Source organism: Heterodontus francisci, unplaced genomic scaffold, assembly GCF_036365525.1.
Source record: "Heterodontus francisci isolate sHetFra1 unplaced genomic scaffold, sHetFra1.hap1 HAP1_SCAFFOLD_480, whole genome shotgun sequence".
Taxonomy (NCBI): domain Eukaryota; kingdom Metazoa; phylum Chordata; class Chondrichthyes; order Heterodontiformes; family Heterodontidae; genus Heterodontus; species Heterodontus francisci.
The window spans coordinates 779,595-807,014 of NW_027141172.1; the positions used below are offsets into that span (position 1 = coordinate 779,595).

The 27,420-nt window shown below is 47.4% G+C and overlaps 1 protein-coding gene across 1 annotated transcript in view; it reads left to right on the forward strand.

The window, feature by feature from the left end:
* Positions 1-2,283: 2,283 nt before the first annotated feature.
* LOC137362379 (PC-esterase domain-containing protein 1A-like) overlaps positions 2,284-27,420 on the forward strand; it is a gene marked incomplete at its 5' end in the record, with an annotated part of 52,480 nt that continues 27,343 nt past the window's right edge. Inside the window, 4 exons of the mRNA XM_068026788.1 lie at positions 2,284-2,359; positions 8,257-8,336; positions 20,949-21,172; positions 22,053-22,203. Of these exons, the coding sequence (XP_067882889.1) occupies positions 2,284-2,359; positions 8,257-8,336; positions 20,949-21,172; positions 22,053-22,203 (531 nt within the window). The remainder of the gene's footprint in view (positions 2,360-8,256; positions 8,337-20,948; positions 21,173-22,052; positions 22,204-27,420) is intronic.

The following is a 27,420-nucleotide window of genomic DNA, read 5'->3' on the forward strand; positions in this document are numbered from 1 at the left end:
GGGGAAACTGTTGAAATGAGGGGAGGGGAGGGGGAAACTGTGTGAAATGAGGGGAGGGGAGGGGGAAACTGTGTGAAATGAGGGGAGGGGAGGGGGAAACTGTGTGAAATGAGGGGAGGGGAGGGGGAAACTGAAATGAGGGGAGGGGAGGGGGAAACTGTGTGAAATGAGGGGAGGGGAGGGGGAAACTGTGTGAAAGGAGGGGAGGGGGAAACTGTGTGAAAGGAGGGGAGGGGAGGGGGAAACTGTGTGAAAGGAGGGGAGGGGGAAACTGTGTGAAATGAGGGGAGGGGGAAACTGTGTGAAATGAGGGGAGGGGGGAACTGTGTGAAATGAGGGGCGGGGAGGGGGGAAACTGAAATGAGGGGAGGGGAGGGGGGAACTGTGTGAAATGAGGGGCGGGGAGGGGGAAACTGTGAAATGAGGGGAGGGGAGGGGGGAACTGTGAAATGAGGGGAGGGGAGGGGGAAACTGTGAAATGAGGGGAGGGGGAAACTGTGTGAAATGAGGGGCGGGGAGGGGGAAACTGTGAATGAGGGGCGGGGAGGGGGAAACTGTGAAATGAGGGGAGGGGGAAACTGTGTGAAATGAGGGGCGGGGAGGGGAAACTGTGTGAAATGAGGGGCGCGGAGGGGGAAACTGTGAAATGAGGGGAGGGGAGGAGGGAACTGTGTGAAATGAGGGGAGGGGAGGGGGAAACTGTGAAATGAGGGGAGGGGAGGGGGGAACTGTGAAATGGTGGAGGGGGGGGGGAGCTGTGTGAAATGGTGGAGGGGGGGGGGAGCTGTGTGAAATGGTGTGGGGGGGGGAGCTGTGTGAAATGGTGTGGGGGGGGGAGCTGTGTGAAATGGTGGAGGGGGGGACCTGTGTGAAATGGTGGGGGGGGGGGTGCTGTGTGAAATGGTGTGGGGGGGGGCTGTGTGAAATGGTGGAGGGGGGGACCTGTGTGAAATGGTGGGGGGGGGGGCTGTGTGAAATGGTGTGGGGGGGGTCTGTGTGAAATGGTGTGGGGGGGGGGCTGTGTGAAATGGTGGAGGGGGGGACCTGTGTGAAATGGTGGGGGGGGGGGCTGTGTGAAATGGTGTGGGGGGGGTCTGTGTGAAATGGTGTGGGGGGGGGCTGTGTGTAATGGTGGAGGGGGGGGACCTGTGTGAAATGGTGGGGGGGGGGGGAGCTGTGTGAAATGGTGGAGGGGGGGGACCTGTGTGAAATGGTGGAGAGGGGGGGACCTGTGTGAAATGGTGGAGGGGGGGGACCTGTGTGAAATGGTGGAGAGGGGGGACCTGTGTGAAATGGTGTCCGGGGGGGGGGGACTGTGTGAAATGGTGGAGGGGGGGGACCTGTGTGAAATGGTGGAGAGGGGGGACCTGTGTGAAATGGTGTCCGGGGGGGGGGGACTGTGTGAAATGGTGGAGGGGGGGTTCTGTGTGAAATGGTGGTGAGGGGGGGCTGTGTGTAATGATGGGGGAGGGGAGCTGTGTCATGGTGGGGGGGGGGGGGTGCTGTGAAATGGTGGAGTGGTGGCTGTGTGAAATGGGGGGGGGGGGGACTGTGCGAATGTTGGGGGGGGGGGGACTGTGAAATGGGGGGAGGGGGGACTGTGCGAATGGGGGGGCGGGGGGACTGTGAAATGTGGGGGGGGGACTGTGCGAATGGGGGTTCTGTGCGAATGCGGGAGGGGGGGTTCTGTGCGAATGGGGGAGGAGGGACTGTGCGAATGGGGGAGGGGTGACTGTGAAATGGGGGAGGGGGGACTGTGCGAATGGTGGGGGGGGGACTGTGAAATGTGGGGGGGACTGAAATGTGGGGGGAGGTGCTGTGCGAATGGGGGAGGGGGGGGTCTGTGCGAATGGGGGAGGGGGGGTTCTGTGCGAATGGGGGAGGGGGGGGTCTGTGTGGAATGGGGGAGGGGGTTTTCCCTCCTGCTCCTGTTATTATTGTCTTTGTGAAGGTGAATGTCGATTGCGACATTTACTGAATCAGATTGAAATTGCCGGTCGGAATAAGTTGCGTGTGAAGCAGGAAGTGGGAATGGGTTGTAAGGAAAATGAAATGGGCAGAAAGAAAGATGTGATTTAGGGAAAGGCAAGAATGGAAGGGAAAGTAAATTGATCAAATTTAATGAAGATTTTGCAGATGCCCAGCTGGGTTACTGTGTGATTTGTTTCAGTTTCCAGCATGTTCCCTGCTACTGCTGTTTGTGTTCTTTGGCAATTTGCTTGATTTGGTTTTTGTTTGTGATGTTGGACACTGTTTTGTAATGTGCAGGAATTCTGATTGCTCTATAATGGCAAAGGTCAGTCGGAGGAGGCACAGCTACTGTTACACAATAAGTTTGTGGTGATTCTGGGAGACTCCAGTAAGTATCACTCAGCAAGATTTTCTGAATGGGTTTGTTATGTTCGACCTGGGGTATACAGCAACTACTCGTAACATATTGACCTGGATTCTCGTTTTCAAATCCCTCATGTCCTCACCCCTCCCTATCTCTGTAATCTCCTCCGTGTCCTCACCCCTCCCTATCTCTGTAATCTCCTCCGTGTCCTCACCCCTCCCTATCTCTGTAATCTCCTCCGTGTCCTCACCCCTCCCTATCTCTGTAATCTCCTCCGTGTCCTCACCCCTCCCTATCTCTGTTAGCTCCTCCGTGTCCTCACCCCTCCCTATCTCTGTAAGCTCCTCCGTGTCCTCACCCCTCCCTATCTCTGTAAGCTCCTCCGTGTCCTCACCCCTCCCTATCTCTGTAAGCTCCTCCGTGTCCTCACCCCTCCCTATCTCTGTAAGCTCCTCCGTGTCCTCACCCCTCCCTATCTCTGTAATCTCCTCCGCGTCCTCACCCCTCCCTATCTCTGTAATCTCCTCCGTGTCCTCACCCCTCCCTATCTCTGTAATCTCTCCGTGTCCTCACCCTCCCTATCTCTGTAATCTCCTCCGTGTCCTCACCCTCCCTATCTCTGTAATCTCCTCCAGCCCCACAACCCTCCGAGATATCTGCACTCCTCTAATTCCCACCTCTTGAGCTTCCCTGGTTTTAGTTGTTCCACCATTGTGGCCATGCCTTTAGTTGCCTCAGCCCTAAGCTTTGGAATTCCCTCCCAACACCTCTCCATCTGGTTCACTAATGTCCTTTAGGGAAGGAAATCTGCTGTCCTTACCTGGTCTGGCCTACATGTGACTCCAGATCCACAGCAATGTGGTTGACTCTTAAATGCCCTCTGTAATGGCCTAGCAAGACTCTCAGTTCAAAGGCAATTAGGGATGGGCAATAAATGCTGGCCTGGCCAGCGACACCCACATCCATAAACAAATATTAAAAAACCTCACTTTCCTCCTTTAAGACACTCACTCCTTAAACCTCCCTCTTTGACCAAACTTTTCATCACCTGTGGACTGGGTGATCTATTTTGCTCCTGTGAAGCCAGCTTGGGTTATTTGACTGTAGTAAAGGTGTTGCTGTGCTGATGTCCCCCGAGGTTCCATCGCAATCATTGTGGTTTGCTGTTGGTCAGGATTGAATCTGCACATGAAACCAAAATGAGAGACTTAAAAAGAAAGATGTGTGTATCTGCAGCTCTTTCACAACCTCAGGGTGTTCTAATGCACCTTACAGCCAATGAAGAACTTTTAAAGTGTAGTCACAGTATGTAGGAACTAAGGCAGCCGTCAGATGCACAGCAAGATCCCACATACGGCACTGTGATGATAACCATGATCTGTTTCATGTGTTGGTTTGAGGGAATAATATTGCCTGCAGTGCATTGAGATAATGCCACAATCCTCTTTGAAATTCTTTTTTTCATTCATTCATGGGATGTGGGCGTCACTGGCTAAGCCAGGCATTGTATTGCCATCAATAATTGCCCTTGAGAAGGTGGTGGTGAGCTGTCTCTTGAACCGCTGCAGTCCATGTGAGGTAGGTATATCCACAGTGTTGTGAGGGAGGGAAAGTGGAGAGTAATCATAAGAGTGGATGGGCCCAATGGCCTCCTTTCTGTATTGTAATGTCAATATATGCTTCTTCCCCTTCAATCTATGGCCCACTGAAACCTACCCTTCCCACTTGTCGTGTCTCCCACCCGCCCTCCTCCTCTAACCAAAAAAAAAGGACTCGGTGGTGTGTTTATAAGGTAAGGCTTTTTCGATTTCTCTGGTTTTATTGTGATTGGTAAAAACTTTTCGTTCCTTTTTCATTTAACTAAGTTAAGCTTAAGATTAAAAATGGCAGGAGATCTCAGACCCGTGTCATGCTCCTCTTGCTCAATGTGGGAGCTCAGGGACACGGCTGATGTCCCTGACTCCTTCACGTGCAGGAAGTGTGTCCAACTGCAGCTCTTGTTAGAACCGCATGACGGCTCTCGAGCTGCGGATGGACTCACTTTGGAGCATGCGCGATGCTGAGGAGGTCGTGGATAGCACGTTTAGTGAATTGGTCACACCGCAGATTAGGATTGCTGAGGGAGAAAGGGAATGGGTGACCAAAAGGCAGAGAAAGAGCAGGAAGGCAGCGCAGGAGTCCCCTGCGGTCATCTCCCTCCAAAACAAGTATGCCGTTTTGGATAATGTTGAGGGAGATGGCTCACCAGGGGAAGGCAGCAGTAGCCAGGTCCATGGCACCGTGGCTGGCTCTGCTGTTCAGAAGGGCGGGAAAAAGAGTGGAAGGGCTATAGTCGTAGGGGATTCGATTGTAAGGGGAGTAGATAGGCGGTTCTGTGGTCGAAAACGAGGCTCCCGAATGGTATGTTGCCTCCCAGGTGCACGGGTCAGGGATGTCTCAGATCGGCTGCAGAACATTCTAAAGGGGGAGGGTGAACAGCCAGTTGTCATTGTGCACATAGGCACCAATGATATAGGTAAAAAACGGGATGAGGTCCCACAAGCAGAGTTTAGGGAGTTAGGAGCCAAGTTAAAAAGTAGGACCTCAGAGGTAGTAATCTCAGGATTACTACCAGTGCCACGTGATAGTCAGAGTAAAAATGAAAGAATAGTCAGGATGAATGCGTGGCTTGAGAGATGGTGCAGGAAGGAGGGGTTCATATTTTTGGGACATTGGGACCGGTTCTGGGGGAGGTGGGACTATTACAAATTGGACGGTCTACACCTGGGCCGGACTGGAACCAATGTCCTTGGAGGTGCTTTTGCTAACGCTGTTGGGGAGGGTTTAAACTAATGTGGCAGGGGGATGGGAACCAATTGAGGTCAGTTGACAGTAAGGAGGTAGTAACAAAAGCCTGTAAGGAACTAGATAATGAAGTCAGTGTGACTAAGGGGAAGAGCAGGCAGGGAGCAGATGATGAATATAAAGGGACTGGTGGTCTGAGGTGCATTTGTTTTAATGCAAGAAGTGTAGTAGGTAAGGCAGATGAACTTAGGGCTTGGATTAGTACCTGGGAGTATGATGTTATTGCTATTACTGAGACTTGGTTGAGGGAAGGGCATGATTGGCAACTAAATATCCCAGGATATCGATGCTTCAGGCGGGATAGAGAGGGAGGTAAAAGGGGTGGAGGAGTTGCATTACTGGTCAAAGAGGATATCACAGCTGTGCTGAAGGAGGGCACTATGGAGGACTCGAGCAGTGAGGCAATATGGACAGAACTCAGAAATAGGAAGGGTGCGGTAACAATGTTGGGGCTGTACTACAGGCCTCCCAACAGCGAGCGTGAGATAGAGGTACAAATATGTAAACAGATTATGGAAAGATGTAGGAGCAACAGGGTGGTGGTGATAGGAGATTTTAATTTTCCCAACATTGACTGGGATTCGCTTAGTGTTAGAGGTCCAGATGGAGCAGAATTTGTAAGGAGCATCCAGGAGGGTTTTCTAGAGCAGTATGTAAATAGTCCAACTCGGGAAGGGGCCATACTGGACCTGGTGTTGGGGAATGAGCCCGGCCAGGTTGTTGAAGATTCAGTAGGGGACTACTTTGGGAATAGTGATCACAATTCCGTAAGCTTTAAAATACTCATGGACAAAGACGAGAGTGGTCCTAAAGGAAGAGTGCTAAATTGGGGGAAGGCCAACTATACCAAAATTCGGCAGGAGCTGGGAAATGTAGATTGGGAGCAGCTGTTTGAAGGTAAATCCACATTTGATATGTGGGAGGCTTTTAAAGAGAGGTTGATTAGCGTGCAGGAGAGACATGTTCCTGTGAAAATGAGGGATAGAAATGGCAAGATTAGGGAACCATGGATGACAGGTGAAATTGTGAGACTAGCTAGCTAAGAGGAAAAAGGAAGCATACATAAGGTCTAGGCGGCTGATGAAAGACGAAGCTTTGAAAGAATATCGGGAATGTAGGACCAATCTGAAACGAGGAATTAAGAGGGCTAAAAGGGGTCATGAAATATCTTTAGCAAACAGGGTTAAGGAAAATCCCAAAGCCTTTTATTCATATATAAGGAGAAAGAGGGTAACGAGAGAAAGGATTGGCCCACTAAAGGACAAAGGAGGAATGTTATGCTTGGACTCAGAGAAAATGGGTGAGATTCTAAACGAGTACTTTGCATCGGTATTCACCGAGGAGAGGAACATGACGGATGTTGAGGTTAGGAACAGATGTTTGATTACTCTAGGTCAAGTCGGCATAAGGAGGGAGGAAGTGTTGGGTATTCTAAAGGGCATTAAGGTGGACAAGTCCCCAGGTCCGGATGGGATCTATCCCAGGTTACTGAGGGAAGCGAGAGAGGAAATAGCTGGGGCCTTAACAGATATCTTTGCAGCATCCTTAAACACGGGTGAGGTCCCGGAGGACTGGAGAATTGCTAATGTTGTCCCCTTGTTTAAGAAGGGTAGCAGGGATAATCCAGGTAATTATAGACCGGTGAGCCTGACGTCAGTGGTAGGGAAGCTGCTGGAGAAGATACTGAGGGATAGGATCTATTCCCATTTGGAAGAAAATGGGCTCATCAGTGATAGGCAACATGGTTTTGTGCAGGGAAGGTCATGTCTTACCAACTTAATAGAATTCTTTGAGGAAGTGACAAAGTTGATTGATGAGGGAAGGGCTGTAGATGTCATATACATGGACTTCAGTAAGGCGTTTGATAAGGTTCCCCATGGTAGGCTGATGGAGAAAGTGAAGGCGCTTGGGGTCCAAGGTGTACTAGCTAGATGGATAAAGAACTGGTTGGGCAACAGGAGACAGAGAGTAGCAGTAGAAGGGAGTTTCTCAAAATGGAGACGTGTGACCAGTGGTGTTCCACAGGGATCCGTGCTGGGACCACTGTTGTTTGTGATATACATTAATGATTTGGAGGAAAGTAAAGGTGGTCTGATTAGCAAGTTTGCAGACGACACTAAGATTGGTGGAGTAGCAGATAGTGAAGGGGACTGTCAGAGAATACAGCAGAATATAGATAGATTGGAGAGTTGGGCAGAGAAATGGCAGATGGAGTTCAATCAGGGCAAATGCGAGGTGATGCATTTTGGAAGATCCAATTCAAGAGTGAACAATACAGTAAATGGAAAAGTCCTGGGGAAAATTGATGTACAGAGAGATTTGGGTGTTCAGGTCCACTGTTCCCTGAAGGTGGCAACGCAGGTAAATAGAGTGGTCAAGAAGGCATACGGCATGCTTTCCTTCATCGGACGGGGCATTGAGTACAAGAGTTGGCAGGTCATGTTACAGTTGTATAGGACTTTGGTTCTGCAACATTTGGAATACTGCGTACAGTTCTGGTCGCCACATTATCAAAAGGATGTGGATGCTTTGGAGAGGGTGCAGAGGAGGTTCACCAGGATGTTGCCTGGTATGGAGGGCGCTAGCTATGAAGAGAGGTTGAGTAGATTAGGATTATTTTCATTAGAAAGACGGAGGTTGAGGGGGGACCTGATTGAGGTGTACAAAATCATGAGAGGTATAGTCAGGGTGGATAGCAAGAAGCTTTTTCCCAGAGTGGGGGTTTCAATTACTAGAGGACACGAGTTCAAAGTGAAAGGGGAAAAGTTTAGGGGGGATATGCGTGGAAAGTTCTTTACGCAGAGGGTGGTGGGTGCCTGGAACGCATTGCCAGCGGAGGTGGTCGATGCGGGCACGATGGAGTCTTTTAAGATGTATCTAGACAGATACATGAATGGGCAGGAAGTAAAGAGATACAGAACCTTAGAAAATAGGCGACATGTTTAGAGAGAGGATCTGGATCGGCGCAGGCTTGGAGGGCCGAAGGGCCTGTTCCTGTGCTGTAATTATCTTTGTTCTTTGTTCTCTTTAGTTACCTCTGTCTACTGATCAGTAACCCTGGTGTTCTTTTTTTGCAGTACAGCGTACAGTTTACAAGGACTTGGTGCTATTTCTACAGAGCGATAATTACTTGACGAATAGTCAACTCCGCAGCAAGGTAGACAGCTACACTGGGGTTCAGGGGTATGATGCAGGCGGGGGACGGAGGGGTTCAGGGGTACAGTGCAGGCGGGGGACGGAGGGGTTCAGGGGTACAGTGGAGGGGGGGGACGGAGGGGTTCAGGGGTACAGTGCAGGTGGTGGATGGAGGGGTTCAGGGGTATGGTACAGGCGAGGGGTTCGGGGTACAGTACAGGTGGCGGATGGAGGGGTTTGGGGGTACAGTACAGGCGGAGTATGGAGGGGTTCGGGGTACAGTATAGGGGGGATGGAGGGGTTCGGGGTACAGTATAGGGGGGATGGAGGGGTTTGGGGGACAGTATAGGGGGGATGGAGGGGTTCGGGGTACAGTATGGGGGGGATGGAGGGGTTTGGGGTCCAGTATAGGCGGGGGATGGTGGGGTTTGGGGTACATTATAGGGGGGGATGGAGGGGTTCGGGGGTACAGTACAGGCGGGGTATGGAGGGTTTTCGGGGGTACAGTACAGGCGTGCTATGGAGGGGTTCGGGGTACAGTACAGGCGGGGTATGGAGGGTTTTCAGGGGTACAGTACAGGCGGGGTATGGAGGGTTTTCGGGGGTACAGTACAGGCGGGGTATGGAGGGTTTTCAGGGGTACAGTACAGGCGGGGTATGGAGGGGTTCGGGGTACAGTACAGGCAGGGTATGGAGGGGTTCGGGGTACAGTACAGGCGGCGGATGGAGGGTTTTCAGGGGTACAGTACAGGCGGGGTATGGAGGGGTTCGGGGTACAGTACAGGGGGGGAGGGAGGGGTTTGGGGTACAGTACAGCCAGGGGTTTGGGGTACAGTACAGGGATTGGATGGAGGGGTTCGGGGTACAGTACAGGGAGGGGATGGAGGGGTTCGGGGTACAGTACAGGGAGGTGTTTGGGGGTACAGTACGGGGGTTATGGAGGGGTTTGGGGTACAGTACAGGGAGTGGTTTGGGGTACAGTACAGGGGGGGATGGGAAGGGTTCGGGGTACAGTACAGGGAGGGGATGGAGGGGTTTGGGGTACAGTACAGGGAGGGGATGGAGGGGTTTGGGGTCCAGTACAGGGGGGGATGGAGGGGTACGGGGTACAGTACAGGGAGGGGAGGGAGGGGTTCAGCGTACAGTACAGGGGGGGATGGAGGGGTACGGGGTACAGTACAGGGAGGGGAGGGAGGGGTTTGGGGGTACAGTACAGGGAGGGGTTTGGGGGTACAGTACAGGGAGGGGTTCGGGGTACAGTACAGGGAGGGGTTCGGGGTACAGTACAGGGAGGGGTTCAGGGTACAGTACAGGGGGGGATGTGAAGGGTTCGGGGTACAGTACAGGGAGGGGATGGAGGGGTTTGGGGTACAGTACAGGGAGGGGATGGAGGGGTTTGGGGTACAGTACAGGGAGGGGATGGAGGGGTTTGGGGTACAGTACAGGGAGGGGATGGAAGGGTTTGGGGTACAGTACAGGGAGGGGATGGAGGGGTTCGGGGTACAGTACAGGGAAGGGTTCGGGGTACAGTACAGGGAGGGGATGGAGGGGTTCGGGGTACAGTACAGGGAAGGGTTTGGGGTACAGTACAGGGAGGGGATGGAGGGGTTCGGGGTACAGTACAGGGAGGGGATGGAAGGGTTTGGGGTACAGTACAGGGAGGGGATGGAGGGGTTCGGGGTACAGTACAGGGAAGGGTTCGGGGTACAGTACAGGGAGGGGATGGAGGGGTTTGGGGTACAGTACAGGGAGGGGATGGAGGTGTTCGGGGTACAGTACAGGGGGCGGATGGAGGGGTTCGGGGTACAGTACAGGGAGGGGATGGAGGGGTTTGGGGTACAGTACAGGGAGGGGATGGAGGTGTTCGGGGTACAGTACAGGGGGCGGATGGAGGGGTTCGGGGTACAGTACAGGGGGGGGATGGAGGGGTTCGGGGTACAGTACAGGGAGGGGATGGAGGGGTTCGGGGTACAGTACAGGGGGGGGATGGAGGGGTTCGGGGGTACAGTACGGGCGGGGGATGGAGGGGTTCGTACTAAGTTTTTGGTCTATGTTTCTAAGTTGAGAGATTGTTCCCACTGGTCGGGGAATCTAAAACACGGGGACACAGTTTCAGTATCAGGGGCTGATCATTTAGGACTGAGATGAGGAGAAATTACTTCACTCAAGGGGTTGTGGATCGTTGGAATTCTCTACCCCAGAGGGTTGTGGATGCTCCATCATTGAATACATTTAAGGCTGGGATTTTTGGTGTCTCAGGGGATATGGGGAGTGGGCAGGAAAGTGGAATTGAAGCCCAAGATCAGCCATGATCATATTGAATGGCAGAGCAGGCTCGATGGGCCGAATGGTTTACTTCTGCTCCTATTTCTTGTGTTCTAGCTCCAATGAACGTCATCACGTAAACTTAGACTGAAAGAAGGAGCAGTTGTAACCTTGTTCCAAAACGTAAATCCAAAACGTAAATCGGTTGTGGGTAAAATGTTGGAAAAGGTTATAAGAGACAGGATTTATAATCATCTTGAAAAGAATAAGTACATTAGAGATAGTCAGCACGGTTTTGTGACGGGTAGGTCGTGCCTCACAAACCTTATTGAGTTTTTCGAGAAGGTGACCAAACAGGTGGATGAGGGTAAAGCAGTGGATGTGGTGTATATGGATTTCAGTAAGGCGTTTGATAAGGTTCCCCACGGTAGGCTATTGCAGAAAATACGGAAGTATGGGGTTGAAGGTGATTTAGAGCTTTGGATCAGAAATTGGCTAGCTGAAAGAAGACAGAGGGTGGTGGTTGATGGCAAATGTTCATCCTGGAGTTTAGTTACTAGTGGTGTACCGCAAGGATCTGTTTTGGGGCCACTGCTGTTTGTCATTTTTATAAATGACCTGGAAGAGGGTGTAGAAGGGTGGGTTAGTAAATTTGCTGATGACACTAAGGTCGGTGGAGTTGTGGATAGTGCCGAAGGATGTTGTAGGGTACAGAGAGACATAGATAGGCTGCAGAGCTGGGCTGAGAGATGGCAAATGGAGTTTAATGCGGAAAAGTGTGAGGTGATTCACTTTGGAAGGAGTAACAGGAATGCAGAGTACTGGGCTAATGGGAAGATTCTTGGTAGTGTAGATGAACAGAGAGATCTTGGTGTCCAGGTGCATAAATCCTTGAAGGTTGCTACCCAGGTTAATAGGGCTGTTAAGAAGGCATATGGTGTGTTAGCTTTTATTAGTAGGGGGGTCGAGTTTCGGAGCCACGAGGTCATGCTGCAGCTGTACAAAACTCTGGTGAGACCGCACCTGGAGTATTGCGTGCAGTTCTGGTCACCGCATTATAGAAAGGATGTGGAAGCTATGGAAAGGGTGCAGAGGAGATTTACTAGGATGTTGCCTGGTATGGAGGGAAGGTCTTACGAGGAAAGGCTGAGGGACTTGAGGTTGTTTTCGTTAGAGAGAAGGAGGAGGAGAGGTGACTTAATAGAGACACGTAAGATAATCAGAGGGTTAGAAAGGGTGGATAGTGAGCGTCTTTTTCCTCGGATGGTGATGGCAAACACGAGGGGACATAGCTTTAAGTTGAGGGGTGATAGATATAGGACAGATGTGAGAGGTAGTTTCTTTACTCAGAGAGTAGTAGGGGTGTGGAACGCCCTGCCTGCAACAGTAGTAGACTCGCCAACTTTAAGGGCATTTAAGTGGTCATTGGATAGACATATGGATGAAAATGGAATAGTGTAGGTCAGATGGTTTCACAGGTCGGCGCAACATCGAGGGCCGAAGGGCCTGTACTGCGATGTAATGTTCTAATTCTAAGGACTTTGTCATGGAACAAGATTGGTAACTAGGAAGCTGTTTTCCTCGCTGATTGGTAACTAGGAAGCTGTTTTCCTCGCTGATTGGTAACTAGGAAGCTGTTTTCCTCGCTGATTGGTAACTAGGAAGCTGTTTTCCTCGCTGATTGGTAACTAGGAAGCTGTTTGCCTCGCTGATTGATAGATGCTGAAATTATAACAGGCAGTTTTCAAGGAAATAGTGTTTATTCCTCAGATGTAAATCTGCCTTTTCAACTCGGGAGAAAAGGGTTCCCAACGGGACTTTCATATTCTATGACTATAAACAAGTCACAAGGCCAGACTCTTGACAACATTTGTATTTATATTTCTAGATTTGTTTTACACATGGACAGCTTAATGCAGCTTTTTCTGGAGTGAGAAGTTTTGTTTCTGTTAAATCCTGTATTTAAAGAAGTATTGTTGCAACAAAGATATTAATTTGACTGCAAATACTTTGCGGGTCTCTGTTCGTTTATATTAATAACTTAGATGAGGGGACTGAGTGTAATGTAACCAAGTTTGCTTATAATACAAATTTAGGTGGGAAAGTAAACTGAGGAGGACACAAAGAGGCTGCAGAGGGATAGAGACAGGTTGAGTGAGTGGGCAGGAACACAACTGATGGAATATAATGTAGTGAAGTGTGAAGTTATCCACTTTGGAAGGAAAAATAAAAAAGCAACATTTATTTTCAATGGTGAAAGACTGGGAAATGTTTGTATTCAGAGTGACCTGAGTGTCCTTGTGCATAAATCATAGAAAGTTAACATGCAGGTCAAAGAGTCATTATGGCACAGAAGGAGGCCATTTGGCCCATCATGTCGGTGCCAGCTCTCTGCCAAGCAATCCAGTCAGTCCCATTCCTCTGTCTCCGTAGCCCTGCAAGTTTATTTCCCTCAAGTGCCCATCCAGTTTCCTTTTGAAATCATTCATCATCTCTGCTTCCAGCACCCTCATGGACAGCGAGTTCCAGGTCATTAACAAGTTCTTCCTCACATTCCCTCTGCATCTCTTGCCCAAAACCTTCACTCTGTGTCGCCTAGTCCTTGTACCATCAGTTAATGAGAACAGTTTTTCCTTGCCAAAGCCTGTCATAATCTTGTACACTTCTATTAAATCTCCCCTCACTCTCCTTTGCTCCAGGGAGAACAACCCCAGCCTCTCCAGCCTAACCTTGTAACTAAAATCCCCCATCCCTTGGAACCATTCTGGTAAATCTCCTCTGCTCCCTCTCAAGGACCCTCACATCCTTCCTGAAGTGTGGTGACCAGAACTGGATGCAATACTCTAGTTGGGCCTAACCAGAGCTTTATAAAGCTTCAGCAGAACTTCCCTGCTTTTGTACTCAATACCTCTGTTTATGAATCCCAAGATCCCAGATGTTTTACTAACCACTCTCTCAATATGTCCTGCCACCTTCAAAGATTGATGCACATGAACCCCCAGGTCCCTCTCTTCCTGCACACTCTTTAGAACTGGGCCATTATGTATGTATTGCCTCTCCCTGTTCCTTCTGCCAAAATGCATCACCTCACATTTGTCAGTATTAAATTCCATCTGTCACCTCTCTGCCCATTCTGCTAGCCTATCTATGTGTTGTTGCAGGTGGTTCATATCATCCTCACTGTTTGCCGCACCTCCGTGTTTGGTATCTTTGGCAAATTTTGAGATTGTCTGTATTGCAATATCAAAGTCATTTATATACAGCAAAAAAAGCAGTGGTCCCAGCACTGACCCTGGGGGAACACCACTGTCTACCATCCTCCAGTCTGAAAAACAACCATTTACTACAACTCATTTTCTGTCCTTAAACTAATTTTTTATGCAAGCTGACACTGATCCTCCTATTCCATGAGTCTTAATTCTGGTAACCAGAATGTATGTACCTGTCAGGCAGGGAGGAAGTTGTCGAGCGAGGGAGCCGTGGTTTACTAAAGAAGTTGAAGCGCTTGTCAAAAGGAAGAAGAAGGCTTATGTTAGGATGAGACGTGAAGGCTCAGTTAGGGCGCTTGAGAGTTACAAGCTAGCCAGGAAGGATCTAAAGGGAGAGCTAAGAAGAGCAAGGAGAGCACACGAGAGGTCATTGGCGGATAGGATCAGGGAAAACCCTAAGGCTTTCTATAGGTATATCAGGAATAAAAGAATGACTAGAGTTAGATTAGGGCCAATCAAGGATAGTAGTGGGAAGTTGTGTGTGGAATCAAAGGAGATAGGGGAAGCGTTAAATGAATATTTTTCGTCAGTATTTGCAGTAGAGAAAGAAAATGTTGTCGAGGAGATTACTGAGATACAGACTACTAGGCTAGATGGGATTGAGGTTCACAAGGAGGAGGTGTTAGCAATTTTGGAAAGTGTGAAAATAGAATAGTCTCCTGGGCCAGATGGGATTTATCCTAGGATTCTCTGGGAAGTCAGGGAGGAGATTGCAGAGCCTTTACTTGATCTTTATGTCGTCATTGTCGACAGGAATAGTGCCGGAAGACTGGAGGATAGCAAATGTTGTCCCCTTGTTCAAGAAGGGGAGTAGAGACAGCCCTGGTAATTATAGACCTGTGAGCCTTACTTCGGCTGTGGGTAAAATGTTGGAAAAGGTTATAAGAGTCAGGATTTATAATCATCTTGAAAAGAATAAGTTCATTAGCGATAGCACGGTTTTGTGAAGGGTAGGTCGTGCCTCACAAACCTTATTGAGTTTTTCGAGAAGGTGACCAAACAGGTGGATGAGGGTAAAGCAGTGGATGTGGTGTATATGGATTTCAGTAAGGCGTTTGATAAGGTTCCCCACGGTAGGCTATTGCAGAAAATACGGAAGTATGGGGTTGAAGGTGATTTAGAGCTTTGGATCAGAAATTGGCTAGCTGAAAGAAGACAGAGGGTGGTGGTTGATGGCAAATGTTCATCCTGGAGTTTAGTTACTAGTGGTGTACCGCAAGGATCTGTTTTGGGGCCACTGCTGTTTGTCATTTTTATAAATGACCTGGAAGAGGGTGTAGAAGGGTGGGTTAGTAAATTTGCAGATGACACGAAGGTCGGTGGAGTTGTGGATAGTGCCGAAGGATGTTGTAGGGTACAGAGGGACATGGATAGGCTGCAGAGCTGGGCTGAGAGATGGCAAATGGAGTTTAATGCGGAAAAGTGTGATGTGATTCACTTTGGAAGGAGTAACAGGAATGCAGAGTACTGGGCTAATGGGAAGATTCTTGCTAGTGTAGATGAACAGAGAGATCTTGGTGTCCAGGTACATAAATCCCTGAAAGTTGCTACCCAGGTTAATAGGGCTGGTAAGAAGGCATATGGTGTGTTAGCTTTTATTAGTAGGGGGATCGAGTTTCGGAGCCACGAGGTCATGCTGCAGCTGTACAAAACTCTGGTGAGGCCGCACCTGGAGTATTGCGTGCAGTTCTGGTCACCGCATTATAGGAAGGATGTGGAAGCTTTGGAAAGGGTGCAGAGGAGATTTACTAGGATGTTGCCTGGTATGGAGGGAAGGTCTTACGAGGAAAGGCTGAGGGACTTGAGGTTGTTTTCGTTGGAGAGAAGGAGGAGGAGAGGTGACTTAATAGAGACATATAAGATAATCAGAGGGTTAGATAGGGTGGATAGTGAGCGTCATTTTCCTCGGATGGTGATGGCAAACACGAGGGGACATAGCTTTAAGTTGAGGGGTGATAGATATAGGACAGATGTTAGAGGTAGTTTCTTTACGCAGAGAGTAGTAGGGGCGTGGAACGCCCTGCCTGCAACAGTAGTAGACTCGCCAACTTTAAGGGCATTTAAATGGTCATTGGATAGACATATGGATGAAAATGGAATAGTGTAGGTCAGATGGTTTCACAGGTCGGCGTAACATCGAGGGCCGAAGGGCCTGTACTGCGCTGTAACGTTCTAATTCTAATTCATATGTGGTACTTTGTCAAACACTTTCTTAAAATCAATATAAACAACATCCACCACATTGCTTTCATCAACCTTCCCAGTTACTTCATCAAAAAATTCAATTGGATTAGTCAAGCACAATCTGCCTTTTACAAATCTGTGCTGGCTCTCCTCTCAAAGTGCCTGTTGATTTTTTTCCCCCCTGAATATTGTTTCTCAAACACAAGCCACCACTAACTGGCCTGTAGTTGTTAGGGTTGATAGGTAAATTGGCCATTGTAAGTTGCCCCTAGTATAGGTAGGTGGTAGAATAATTGAGGGAAGGTGGGGATGTGGTAGGAAATATGGGATTAATGTAGGATTAGCATAAATGGGTGGTTGATGGTCGGCACAGACTCGGTGGGCCGAAGGGTGTGTTTCAGTGCTGTATCTCTCTATGACTAGGACTATGACTGTCCTTGCACTCTTTCTTCAATAAGGGTGTAAATTTGACATTCTCCAATCCTCTGACACCTTCCCCATATCTAGGGAAGATTGGTAGATTGTGACAAGTCCTTCCACTATCTCCATCCCCACTTCCTTTAGCAATCTGGGATGCAAACTATCTGGACCAGGTGAATTTTCTACCCTAAGCGTAGCCGGCCTTTTCAGTACCTCCTCGCTCTATCCATTGCGTCTATCACCTCCACTTCTACTGATATTTTTTCAGCATCCTCTTCCTTAGTGAACAGTGATACAAAGTATTCATTAAGTATATTAGCCTTGCCCTGTGTCTCTAAGCCTGCATTACCCTTTGTCCCTCAAAGGCCCCACTCCACCTCTAACTACCTGCTTACTATTTACATGCTGGTAGAAGATTTTTGGGTTTCCTTTTATGTTGACTGTCATTCTATTCTCCTATTCTCTTTGCCAGTCTAATTTTCCTCTTCACCTCCCCTCTCAACCTATTATATTTGGCCTGGTTCTCACTCAAATTCACCCGACATGCATCATACACCCTCTTTTTTTTTTTTTGTTTCATCATATTTTGTCATCCAAGGAGCCCTGGGTTTTGTTCCCTTTCCTTTTGCCCTTGTTGGAATGCACCTCGCCTGTACCTGAAACAACATCTCCTTTAAAGATAACCCATTGTTACGTACAGTTTTTCCTGTAAATCTTTGGTTCCATTTTACCCTGGTTAGATCCCCTCATCCTATTGAAGTTAGCCCTCTTCCAATTTGAAAGTTCTACTTGAGATTGCTCTTTGCTTTTCTCCATTATTAATCTAAACCTGACAGTACAATGATCACTCTTACCCAAGTGATCCCCCACAGACACTTGATCCACTTGGTCCACCTCAATTCCCAGCACCAGATCCAGCAATGCCTCCTTTCTAGTTTGAGTGAGGTACAGCAAGGAATTCAGAAGGGAAATGGTATGTTAGCACTTGTTTCAAAGGGATTAGAGTGTAAGAGTATAAAGCTCACCATCATCTCAAGGGCAGTTAGGGATGGGCAATAAATGTTGCAGCCAGTGTCACCCACATTCCATGAAAAAATAAAAAAAAGTCTTCCCTATAATTTTACAGGACATTAGTGAGACCACACCTGGAGTATTGAACAAAGAACAGCACAGGAACAGGCCATTCGGCCCTCCAAGCCTGCACTGATCTTGATGCCTGCTTAAACTAAAACCTTCTGCACTTCCAGGGACCGTATCCCTCTATTCCCATCCTATTCATGTATTTGTCAAGATGCCTCTTAAACGTCGCTATGGTACCTGCTTCCGCCACCTCCCCCGGCAGCAAGTTCCAGGCACTCACCGCCCTCTGTGTAAAGAACTTGCCTCGCACATCCCCTCTAAACTTTGCCCCTCTCACCTTAAACCTATGTCCCCTCGTAACTGACTCTTCCACCTTGGGAAAAAGCTTCTGACTATCCACTCTGTCCATGCCACTCATAACTTTGTAAACCTCTATCATGTTGCCCCTCCACCTCCGTCGTTCCAGTGAAAACAATCCGAGTTTATCCGACCTCTCCTCATAGCTAATGCCCTCCAGACCAGGCAACATCCTGGTAAACCTCCTCTGTACCGTTTCCAAAGCCTCCACGTCCTTCTGGTAGTGTGGCGACCAGAATTGCACGCAATATTCTAAGTGTGGCCTAACTAAGGTTCTGTACAGCTGCAACATGACTTGCCAATTTTTATACTCTATGCTCCGACCGATGCTCCAAGCATGCCGTATGCCTTCTTGACTACCTTATCCACCTGCGTTGCCACTTTCAGTGACCTGTGGAACTGTACACCCAGATCTCTCTGCCTGTCAATACCCCTAAGGGTTCTGCCATTTACTGTATACTTCCCACCTGCATTAGACCTTCCAAAATGCATTACCTCACATTTGTCCGGATTAAACTCCATCTGCTATTTCTCCGCCCAAGTCTCCAACCGATCTATATCCTGCTGTATCCTCTGACAACCCTCATCACTATCCGCAACTCCACCAACCTTTGTGTCGTCCGCAAACTTACTAATCAGACCAGCTACATTTTCCTCCAAATCATTTATATATACTACAAACAGCAAAGGTCCCAGCACTGATCCCTGCGGAACACCACTAGTCACATCCCTCCATTCAGAAAAGCAGAAAAGCATATTGTGTGCAGTTTTAAGAACATAAGAAATAGGAGCAGGAGTAGGCCATTCGGCCCCTCAAGCCTGCCCCGCCATTCAATAAGATCATGGCTGATGTGCCCCAGACCTCAACTCCTCTTTCGTGCCAGCTCCTCATAGCCCTCAACTCCCCGAGATTTCAATAATCTATCTACCTCCTCTTTCAATACTTACAGTGATCTAGCCTCCACAACTCTCTGGGGTAGAGTGTTCCAGACATTCACTACTCTCTGAGAGAAGAAATTCCTTTGCATCTCAGTTTTAAATGAGTGTTCCCTTATTCTGTAACTATGTCCCCTACTTTTGGTCTCCTTTCCGAAGGAAGGATATACTTGCCCGAGAGGCAGAGCAATGAAGGTTTGCTAGACTGGTTTCTGGGATGGTGGGATTATCCTATGAGAAGAGATTGAATAGACTGGGCCTGTATTCTCCAGAAGAATGAGAAGTGATCTAATTGAAACATATAACGTTCTTAAAGGGCTTGACAGGGTAGATGCTGAAAATCAGTTGTGAAGAGGATATAAAGAGGCCACAAAGGGATATAGATAAGTTAAGTGAGTGGGCAAAAATCTGGCAAATGGAATATAATGTGGGAAAGTGGGAAATTGTCCACTGGCAGGAAGAATAAAAAAGCAGCATATTATCTAAATGGTGAGAGATTACAGAGCTCTGAGATGCAGAGGGATCTGGGTGTCCGAGTGCATGAATCATAAAAGGTTAGTATGCAGGTACAGCAAGTAATTAGGAAAGCTAATCGAATGTTGTTTATTGCGAGGGGAATTGAATACAAAAGTAGGGAGGTTATGCTTCAGTTATATGGAGCATTGGTGAGGCCACGTCTGGAGTATTCTGTACAGTATTGGTCTCCTTATTTTAGGAAGGATGTAAATGCATTGGAAGCAGTTCAAAGAAGGTTTACTAGATTAATACCTGGAATGGGTGGGTTGTCTTTTGAGGAAAGATTGTATCCGCTGGAGTTTAGAAGAATAAGGGGTGAAACCCTGCTTGGGTCAGGAAAAATAACGCGACAGAACCACATCGGACCCGAGACCGAACTGGCCCGACCACCGGAATGTTCACTTTACCTACCTTCGGATTCCAAATCCGTTTTTCACTTTTTCAGTTTGTGCAGATAAGCAACAAACACTAATCGGACTTGAAAGGTTGTTTAAAAAGATGAAGATTGGAGCTACAAAGTCAGTGATTGTTTGGTCAGGAGTTAAACAGAAACCCATGGAGTTGTGCCCAGACAGGTTGTGCCACACTGTACCAGTATCTGTATTACTTAAAATAAACACAGCAATTGCCCAAAGGCTCAGAAAATATCATTATACATTACCTAGACTCCTGCTTTACAGGTTGAAATACTTGCTGCAAGTTTATCCAGTGAGCAGCTGAGATGCAGAGACCAGGAAGGTTCTGAGTGATTAATTGTTATAAAATATACAGTATTTATATAAAATGATCAGTCAGAACTGTAGTCTAGTACAGTACTGTACTGTGGAAGCAAGGGGGTGAAAGGTTATCGGGGGTAGGTGGGAATGTGGAGTTGAGGTTATAATCAGATCAGCCATGATCTTATTGAATGGTGGAGCAGGCTCGAGGGGCCGAGTGGCCTACTCCTGTTCCTAATTCATATGTTCGTATGTAAATGTTTCCCCTGGCTGGGAAATCTACAACATGGGCTCACAGTCTCAGAATAAGGGGTCGGCCATTTAGGACTAGAACAAAGAACAAAGAAAATTACAGCACAGGAACAGGCCCTTCGGCCCTCCAAGCCTACGCCGATCCAGATCCTCTATCTAAACCTGTCGCCTATTTTCTAAGTGTCTGTATCTCTTTACTTCCTGCCCATTCATGTATCTGTCTAGATACATCTTAAAAGACGCTATCGTGCCCGCGTCTACCACCTCCGCTGGCAATGCGTTCCATGCACCCACCACCCTCTGCGTAAAGAACTTTCCACGCATATCCCCCCTAAACTTTTCCCCTTTCACTTTGAACTCGTGTCCCCTTGTAATTGAATCCCCCACTCTGGGGAAAAAGCTTCTTGCTATCCACCCTGTCTATACCTCTCATGATTTTGTACACCTCAATCAGGTCCCCCCTCAACCTGAGATTAGGAGAAATTTCTTCACTCCGAGGATGGTGAATCTTTGGAATTCTTTAGCCCAGCAGGCTGTAGATCCTCAGTCATTAATTATTTTCAAGACAGAGATGAATAGATTTTCTTGCATTCTTATGAATGTGTTGTTAACTGGCCATGATGTGTGTTGTGTTTGAAGGGTGAGCCCAGCTTTGAGGGAGACCAGCTGGTTGAAGGTGGGGCGCTGAGTAACAGTACAGTGTACCGGGAAGCTCGGCAACATCGCAGCCCCTCTCACTTGCTGCGATTCTACTTTCTCACCCGGGTTTACTCCAACTATGTGGAAAGCGTTTTGGCGGATTTCCAAGGTGGACTACAGCCAGATGTGCTCATCGTGAATTCGTGTGTCTGGGACATCTCCAGGTACAGTGCTGAGCGCAGGGAGGGAGACTGGGGTCTGGGATGGGAGTGGGGTGGAGGGGAGAACAGAGAGGGAATGGAGGGGGAGAGAGGAATTGAGTGGGGAGGGGGGTGTGAGTGAGGGAGGAATTGAGCGGGGAGGGGAGTGAGTGAGTGAGGGGTGGGAAGGGGACTGGAGGGGCCCCAGCCTGGGGGTGTGTGGGTGAGTTGGGAATTGGGCAAGGGCGGGGCATGAGGGAGGGTGTAAGGGAAGGAGTCGTGTCTTCAGGGGGATCTTGGGCCCAGAAAGGGCCCTGGCTGGGAATGCTTTAAAATATGAATAACTTTCCCTGTGGGGTCCCTCTTTTTTTTTCCCCACTGTCTAACTCATTCCTCGGGATCTGTTCTCCTGCTCACTCCCACCATCAGGCAGTGAATATGGGCAGGAACCGAAGGAAACTTCTGGCAGTGAGGCCATGCTGTTGGGAATGCGCCTCGCTGTCCTCCTCTCCCGAGGGGAACCGTCACTTCTGGGCACCATGTCGATCCTCTCTGTCTAACATCAGGGTCATTGTCTGTAAAACATATCTAGTATTTAAACTGCAGTCCCTGCTCACTGCTGTCTGTGTCTGCATTTAATATGCCTGGAGCTGCCAGTTACTCCCGACATGTTGGGTCAATTCAAATTTTCAAGACTGAGATTGCTAGATTTTTGGTGGGCGAGTGTATCGTGGGAGATTGAGGAAAGGCGGATGAATAGATTTAAGATCTGATTGAATGGCAGAGCAGGCTCGAGGGGCTGAATGGTCTTCTCCTGTCCCAGTGTAACAGCATTGAGGGGCTGAATGGCCTCCAGTTGCTGTGTTCTCTCCTTGTCCATGATTCCTCTCTCTGACATTCCCAGGTATGGATCCAGATCGCTCCAGCAATACAGGGAGAATCTGGGGAAATTCTTCAGTCGACTGAACAAGGTCCTTCTCCCAGAATGCCTCGTGATTTGGAACATGACTATGCCTCTGGGTGAGAAGATCAAGGGAGGGTTCCTGATCCCTGAGGTAAAAGAGTCTGTAGACTGCAGTGTAAACACCATCAGTACACAGTGTAATAGTGTAGACTGCAGTGTAAACGCCATCAGTACACAGTGTAATAGTGTAGACTGCAGAGTAAACACCATCAGTACACAGTGTAATAGTGTAGACTGCAGTGTAAACCCCTATCAGTACGCAGTGTAATAGAGTAGACTGCAGTGTAAACACCATCAGTACACAGTGTAATAGTGTAGACTGCAGAGTAAACACCATCAAACCACAGTGTAATAGTGCTGACTGCAGTGTAAACTCCATCAGTACACAGTGTAATAGTGTAGACTGCAGTGTAAACACCATCAGCACACAGTGTAATAGTGTAGACTGCAGTGTAAACTCCATTAGTACACAGTGTAATAGTGCAGACTGCAGTGTAAACACCATCAGTACACAGTGTAATAGTGTAGACTGCAGTGTAAACTCCATCAGTACACAGTGCAATAGTGCAGACTGCAGTGTAAACACCATCAGTACACAGTGTAATCGTGTAGACTGCAGAGTAAACACCATCAAACCACAGTGTAATAGTGTAGACTGCAGAGTAAACAACCATCAGTACACAGTGCAATAGTGCAGACTGCAGTGTAAACACCATCAGTACACAGTGTAATAGTGTAGACTGCAGAGTAAACACCATCAAACCACAGTGTAATAGTGTAGACTGCAGTGTAAACTCCATCAAACCAAAGTGTGATAGTGTAGACTGCAGTGTAAACTCCATCAAACCACAGTGTAATAGTGTAGACTGCAGTGTAAACACCATCAGGACACAGTGTAATAGTGTAGACTGCAGTGTAAACACCATCAGTACACAGTGTAATAGTGTCGACTGCAGAGTAAACTCCATCAGTACACAGTGTAATAGTGTAGACTGCAGTGTAAACCCCCATCAGTAAACAGTGTAATAGTGCAGACTGCAGTGTAAACACCATCAGGACACAGTGTAATAGTGTAGACTGCAGTGTAAACACCATCAGTACACAGTGTAATAGTGTCGACTGCAGAGTAAACACCATCAGTACACAGTGTAATAGTGTAGACTGCAGTGTAAACACCATCAGTACACAGTGTAATAGTGTAGACTGCAGAGTAAACACCATCAGTACACAGTGTAATAGTGTAGACTGCAGTGTAAACCCCCATCAGTACACAGTGTAATAGTGTAGACTGCAGTGTAAACACCCATCAGTACACAGTGTAATAGTGTAGACTGCAGTGTAAACACCCATCAGTACACAGTGTAATAGTGTAGACTGCAGTGTGAACACCCATCAGTACACAGTGTAATAGTGTAGACTGCAGTGTAAACACCCATCAGTACACAGTGTAATAGTGTAGACTGCAGTGTAAACACCCATCAGTACACAGTGTAATAGTGTAGACTGCAGTGTAAACACCCATCAGTACACAGTGTAATAGTGTAGACTGCAGTGTGAACACCCATCAGTACACAGTGTAATAGTGTAGACTGCAGAGTAAACACCCATCAGTACACAGTGTAATAGTGTAGACTGCAGTGTAAACACCCATCAGTACACAGTGTAATAGAGTAGACTGCAGTGTAAACTCCATCAGTGCACAGTGTAATAGAGTAGACTGCAGTGCAAACACCCATCAGTACACAGTGTAATAGTGTAGACTGCAGTGTAAACACCATCAGTACACAGTGTAATAGTGTAGACTGCAGTGTAAACACCCATCAGTACACAGTGTAATAGAGTAGACTGCAGTGTAAACACCCATCAGTACACAGTGTAATAGTGTAGACTGCAGTGTAAACACCATCAGTACACAGTGTAATAGAGTAGACTGCAGTGTAAACTCCATCAGTACACAGTGTAATAGAGTAGACTGCAGTGTAAACACCCATCAGTACACAGTGTAATAGAGTAGACTGCAATGTAAACTCCATCAGTACACAGTGTAATGGTGTAGACTGCAATGTAAACTCCATCAGTACACAGTGTAATAGTGTAGACTGCAGAGTAAACACCCATCAGTACACAGTGTAATAGTGTAGACTGCAGTGTGAACACCATCAGTACACAGTGTAATAGAGTAGACTGCAGTGTAAACTCCATCAGTACACAGTGTAATAGTGTAGACTGCAGTGTAAACACCATCAGTACACAGTGTAATAGTGTAGACTGCAATGTAAACACCCATCAGTACACAGTGTAATAGTGTAGACTGCAGAGTAAACACCCATCAGTACACAGTGTAATAGAGTAGACTGCAGAGTAAACACCCATCAGTACACAGTGTAATAGTGTAGACTGCAGAGTAAACACCCATCAGTACACTGTGTAATAGTGTAGACTGCAGTGTAAACTCCATCAGTACACAGTGTAATAGTGTAGACTGCAGAGTAAACACCCATCAGTACACTGTGTAATAGTGTAGACTGCAGTGTAAACTCCATCAGTACACAGTGTAATAGAGTAGACTGCAGAGTAAACACCCATCAGTACACAGTGTAATAGTGTAGACTGCAGAGTAAACACCCATCAGTACACAGTGTAATAGTGTAGACTGCAGAGTAAACACCCATCAGTACACAGTGTAATAGAGTAGACTGCAGTGTAAACTCCATCAGTACACAGTGTAATAGTGTAGACTGCAGTGCAAACACCCATCAGTACACAGTGTAATAGAGTAGACTGCAATGTAAACTCCATCAGTACACAGTGTAATAGTGTAGACTGCAGAGTAAACACCCATCAGTACACAGTGTAATAGTGTAGACTGCAGAGTAAACACCCATCAGTACACAGTGTAATAGTGCTGACTGCAGTGTCAACTCCATCAGTACACAGTGTAATAGTGTAGACTGCAGTGTAAACACCATCAGTACACAGTGTAATAGTGTAGACTGCAGTGTAAACCCCCATCAGTACACAGTGTAATAGTGCAGACTGCAGTGTAAACACCATCAGTACACAGTGTAATAGTGTAGACTGCAGTGTAAACACCATCAGCACACAGTGTAATAGTGTAGACTGCAGTGTAAACTCCATTAGTACACAGTGTAATAGTGCAGACTGCAGTGTAAACACCATCAGTACACAGTGTAATAGTGTAGACTGCAGTGTAAACTCCATCAGTACACAGTGCAATAGTGCAGACTGCAGTGTAAACACCATCAGTACACAGTGTAATCGTGTAGACTGCAGAGTAAACACCATCAAACCACAGTGTAATAGTGTAGACTGCAGAGTAAACAACCATCAGTACACAGTGCAATAGTGCAGACTGCAGTGTAAACACCATCAGTACACAGTGTAATAGTGTAGACTGCAGAGTAAACACCATCAAACCACAGTGTAATAGTGTAGACTGCAGTGTAAACTCCATCAAACCAAAGTGTGATAGTGTAGACTGCAGTGTAAACTCCATCAAACCACAGTGTAATAGTGTAGACTGCAGTGTAAACACCATCAGGACACAGTGTAATAGTGTAGACTGCAGTGTAAACACCATCAGTACACAGTGTAATAGTGTAGACTGCAGAGTAAACACCCATCAGTACACAGTGTAATAGTGTAGACTGCAGTGTAAACACCCATCAGTACACAGTGTAATAGAGTAGACTGCAGTGTAAACTCCATCAGTACACAGTGTAATAGTGTAGACTGCAGAGTAAACACCCATCAGTACACAGTGTAATAGTGTAGACTGCAGAGTAAACACCCATCAGTACACAGTGTAATAGTGTAGACTGCAGTGTAAACACCCATCAGTGCACAGTGTAATAGAGTAGACTGCAGAGTAAACACCCATCAGTGCACAGTGTAATAGAGTAGACTGCAGAGTAAACACCCATCAGTACACAGTGTAATAGAGTAGACTGCAGTGTAAACTCCATCAGTACACAGTGTAATAGTGTAGACTGCAGTGCAAACACCCATCAGTACACAGTGTAATAGTGTAGACTGCAGTGTAAACACCATCAGCACACAGTGTAATAGTGTAGACTGCAGTGTAAACTCCATTAGTACACAGTGTAATAGTGCAGACTGCAGTGTAAACACCATCAGTACACAGTGTAATAGTGTAGACTGCAGTGTAAACTCCATCAGTACACAGTGCAATAGTGCAGACTGCAGTGTAAACACCATCAGTACACAGTGTAATCGTGTAGACTGCAGAGTAAACACCATCAAACCACAGTGTAATAGTGTAGACTGCAGAGTAAACAACCATCAGTACACAGTGCAATAGTGCAGACTGCAGTGTAAACACCATCAGTACACAGTGTAATAGTGTAGACTGCAGAGTAAACACCATCAAACCACAGTGTAATAGTGTAGACTGCAGTGTAAACTCCATCAAACCAAAGTGTGATAGTGTAGACTGCAGTGTAAACTCCATCAAACCACAGTGTAATAGTGTAGACTGCAGTGTAAACACCATCAGGACACAGTGTAATAGTGTAGACTGCAGTGTAAACACCATCAGTACACAGTGTAATAGTGTAGACTGCAGAGTAAACACCCATCAGTACACAGTGTAATAGCGTAGACTGCAGTGTAAACACCCATCAGTACACAGTGTAATAGAGTAGACTGCAGTGTAAACTCCATCAGTACACAGTGTAATAGTGTAGACTGCAGAGTAAACACCCATCAGTACACAGTGTAATAGTGTAGACTGCAGAGTAAACACCCATCAGTACACAGTGTAATAGTGTAGACTGCAGTGTAAACACCCATCAGTGCACAGTGTAATAGAGTAGACTGCAGTGTAAACACCCATCAGTGCACAGTGTAATAGAGTAGACTGCAGTGTAAACGCCCATCAGTACACAGTGTAATAGAGTAGACTGCAGTGTAAACTCCATCAGTACACAGTGTAATAGTGTAGACTGCAGAGTAAACACCCATCAGTACACAGTGTAATAGAGTAGACTGCAGTGTAAACTCCATCAGTGCACAGTGTAACAGTGTAGACTGCAGTGTAAACACCCATCAGTGCACAGTGTAATAGAGTAGACTGCAGTGTAAACACCCATCAGTACACAGTGTAATAGAGTAGACTGCAGTGTAAACTCCATCAGTACACAGTGCAATAGTGTAGACTGCAGTGTAAACTCCATCAGTACACAGTGCAATAGTGTAGACTGCCGTGTAAACTCCATCAGTACACAGTGTAATAGTGTAGACTGCAGAGTAAACACCCATCAGTACA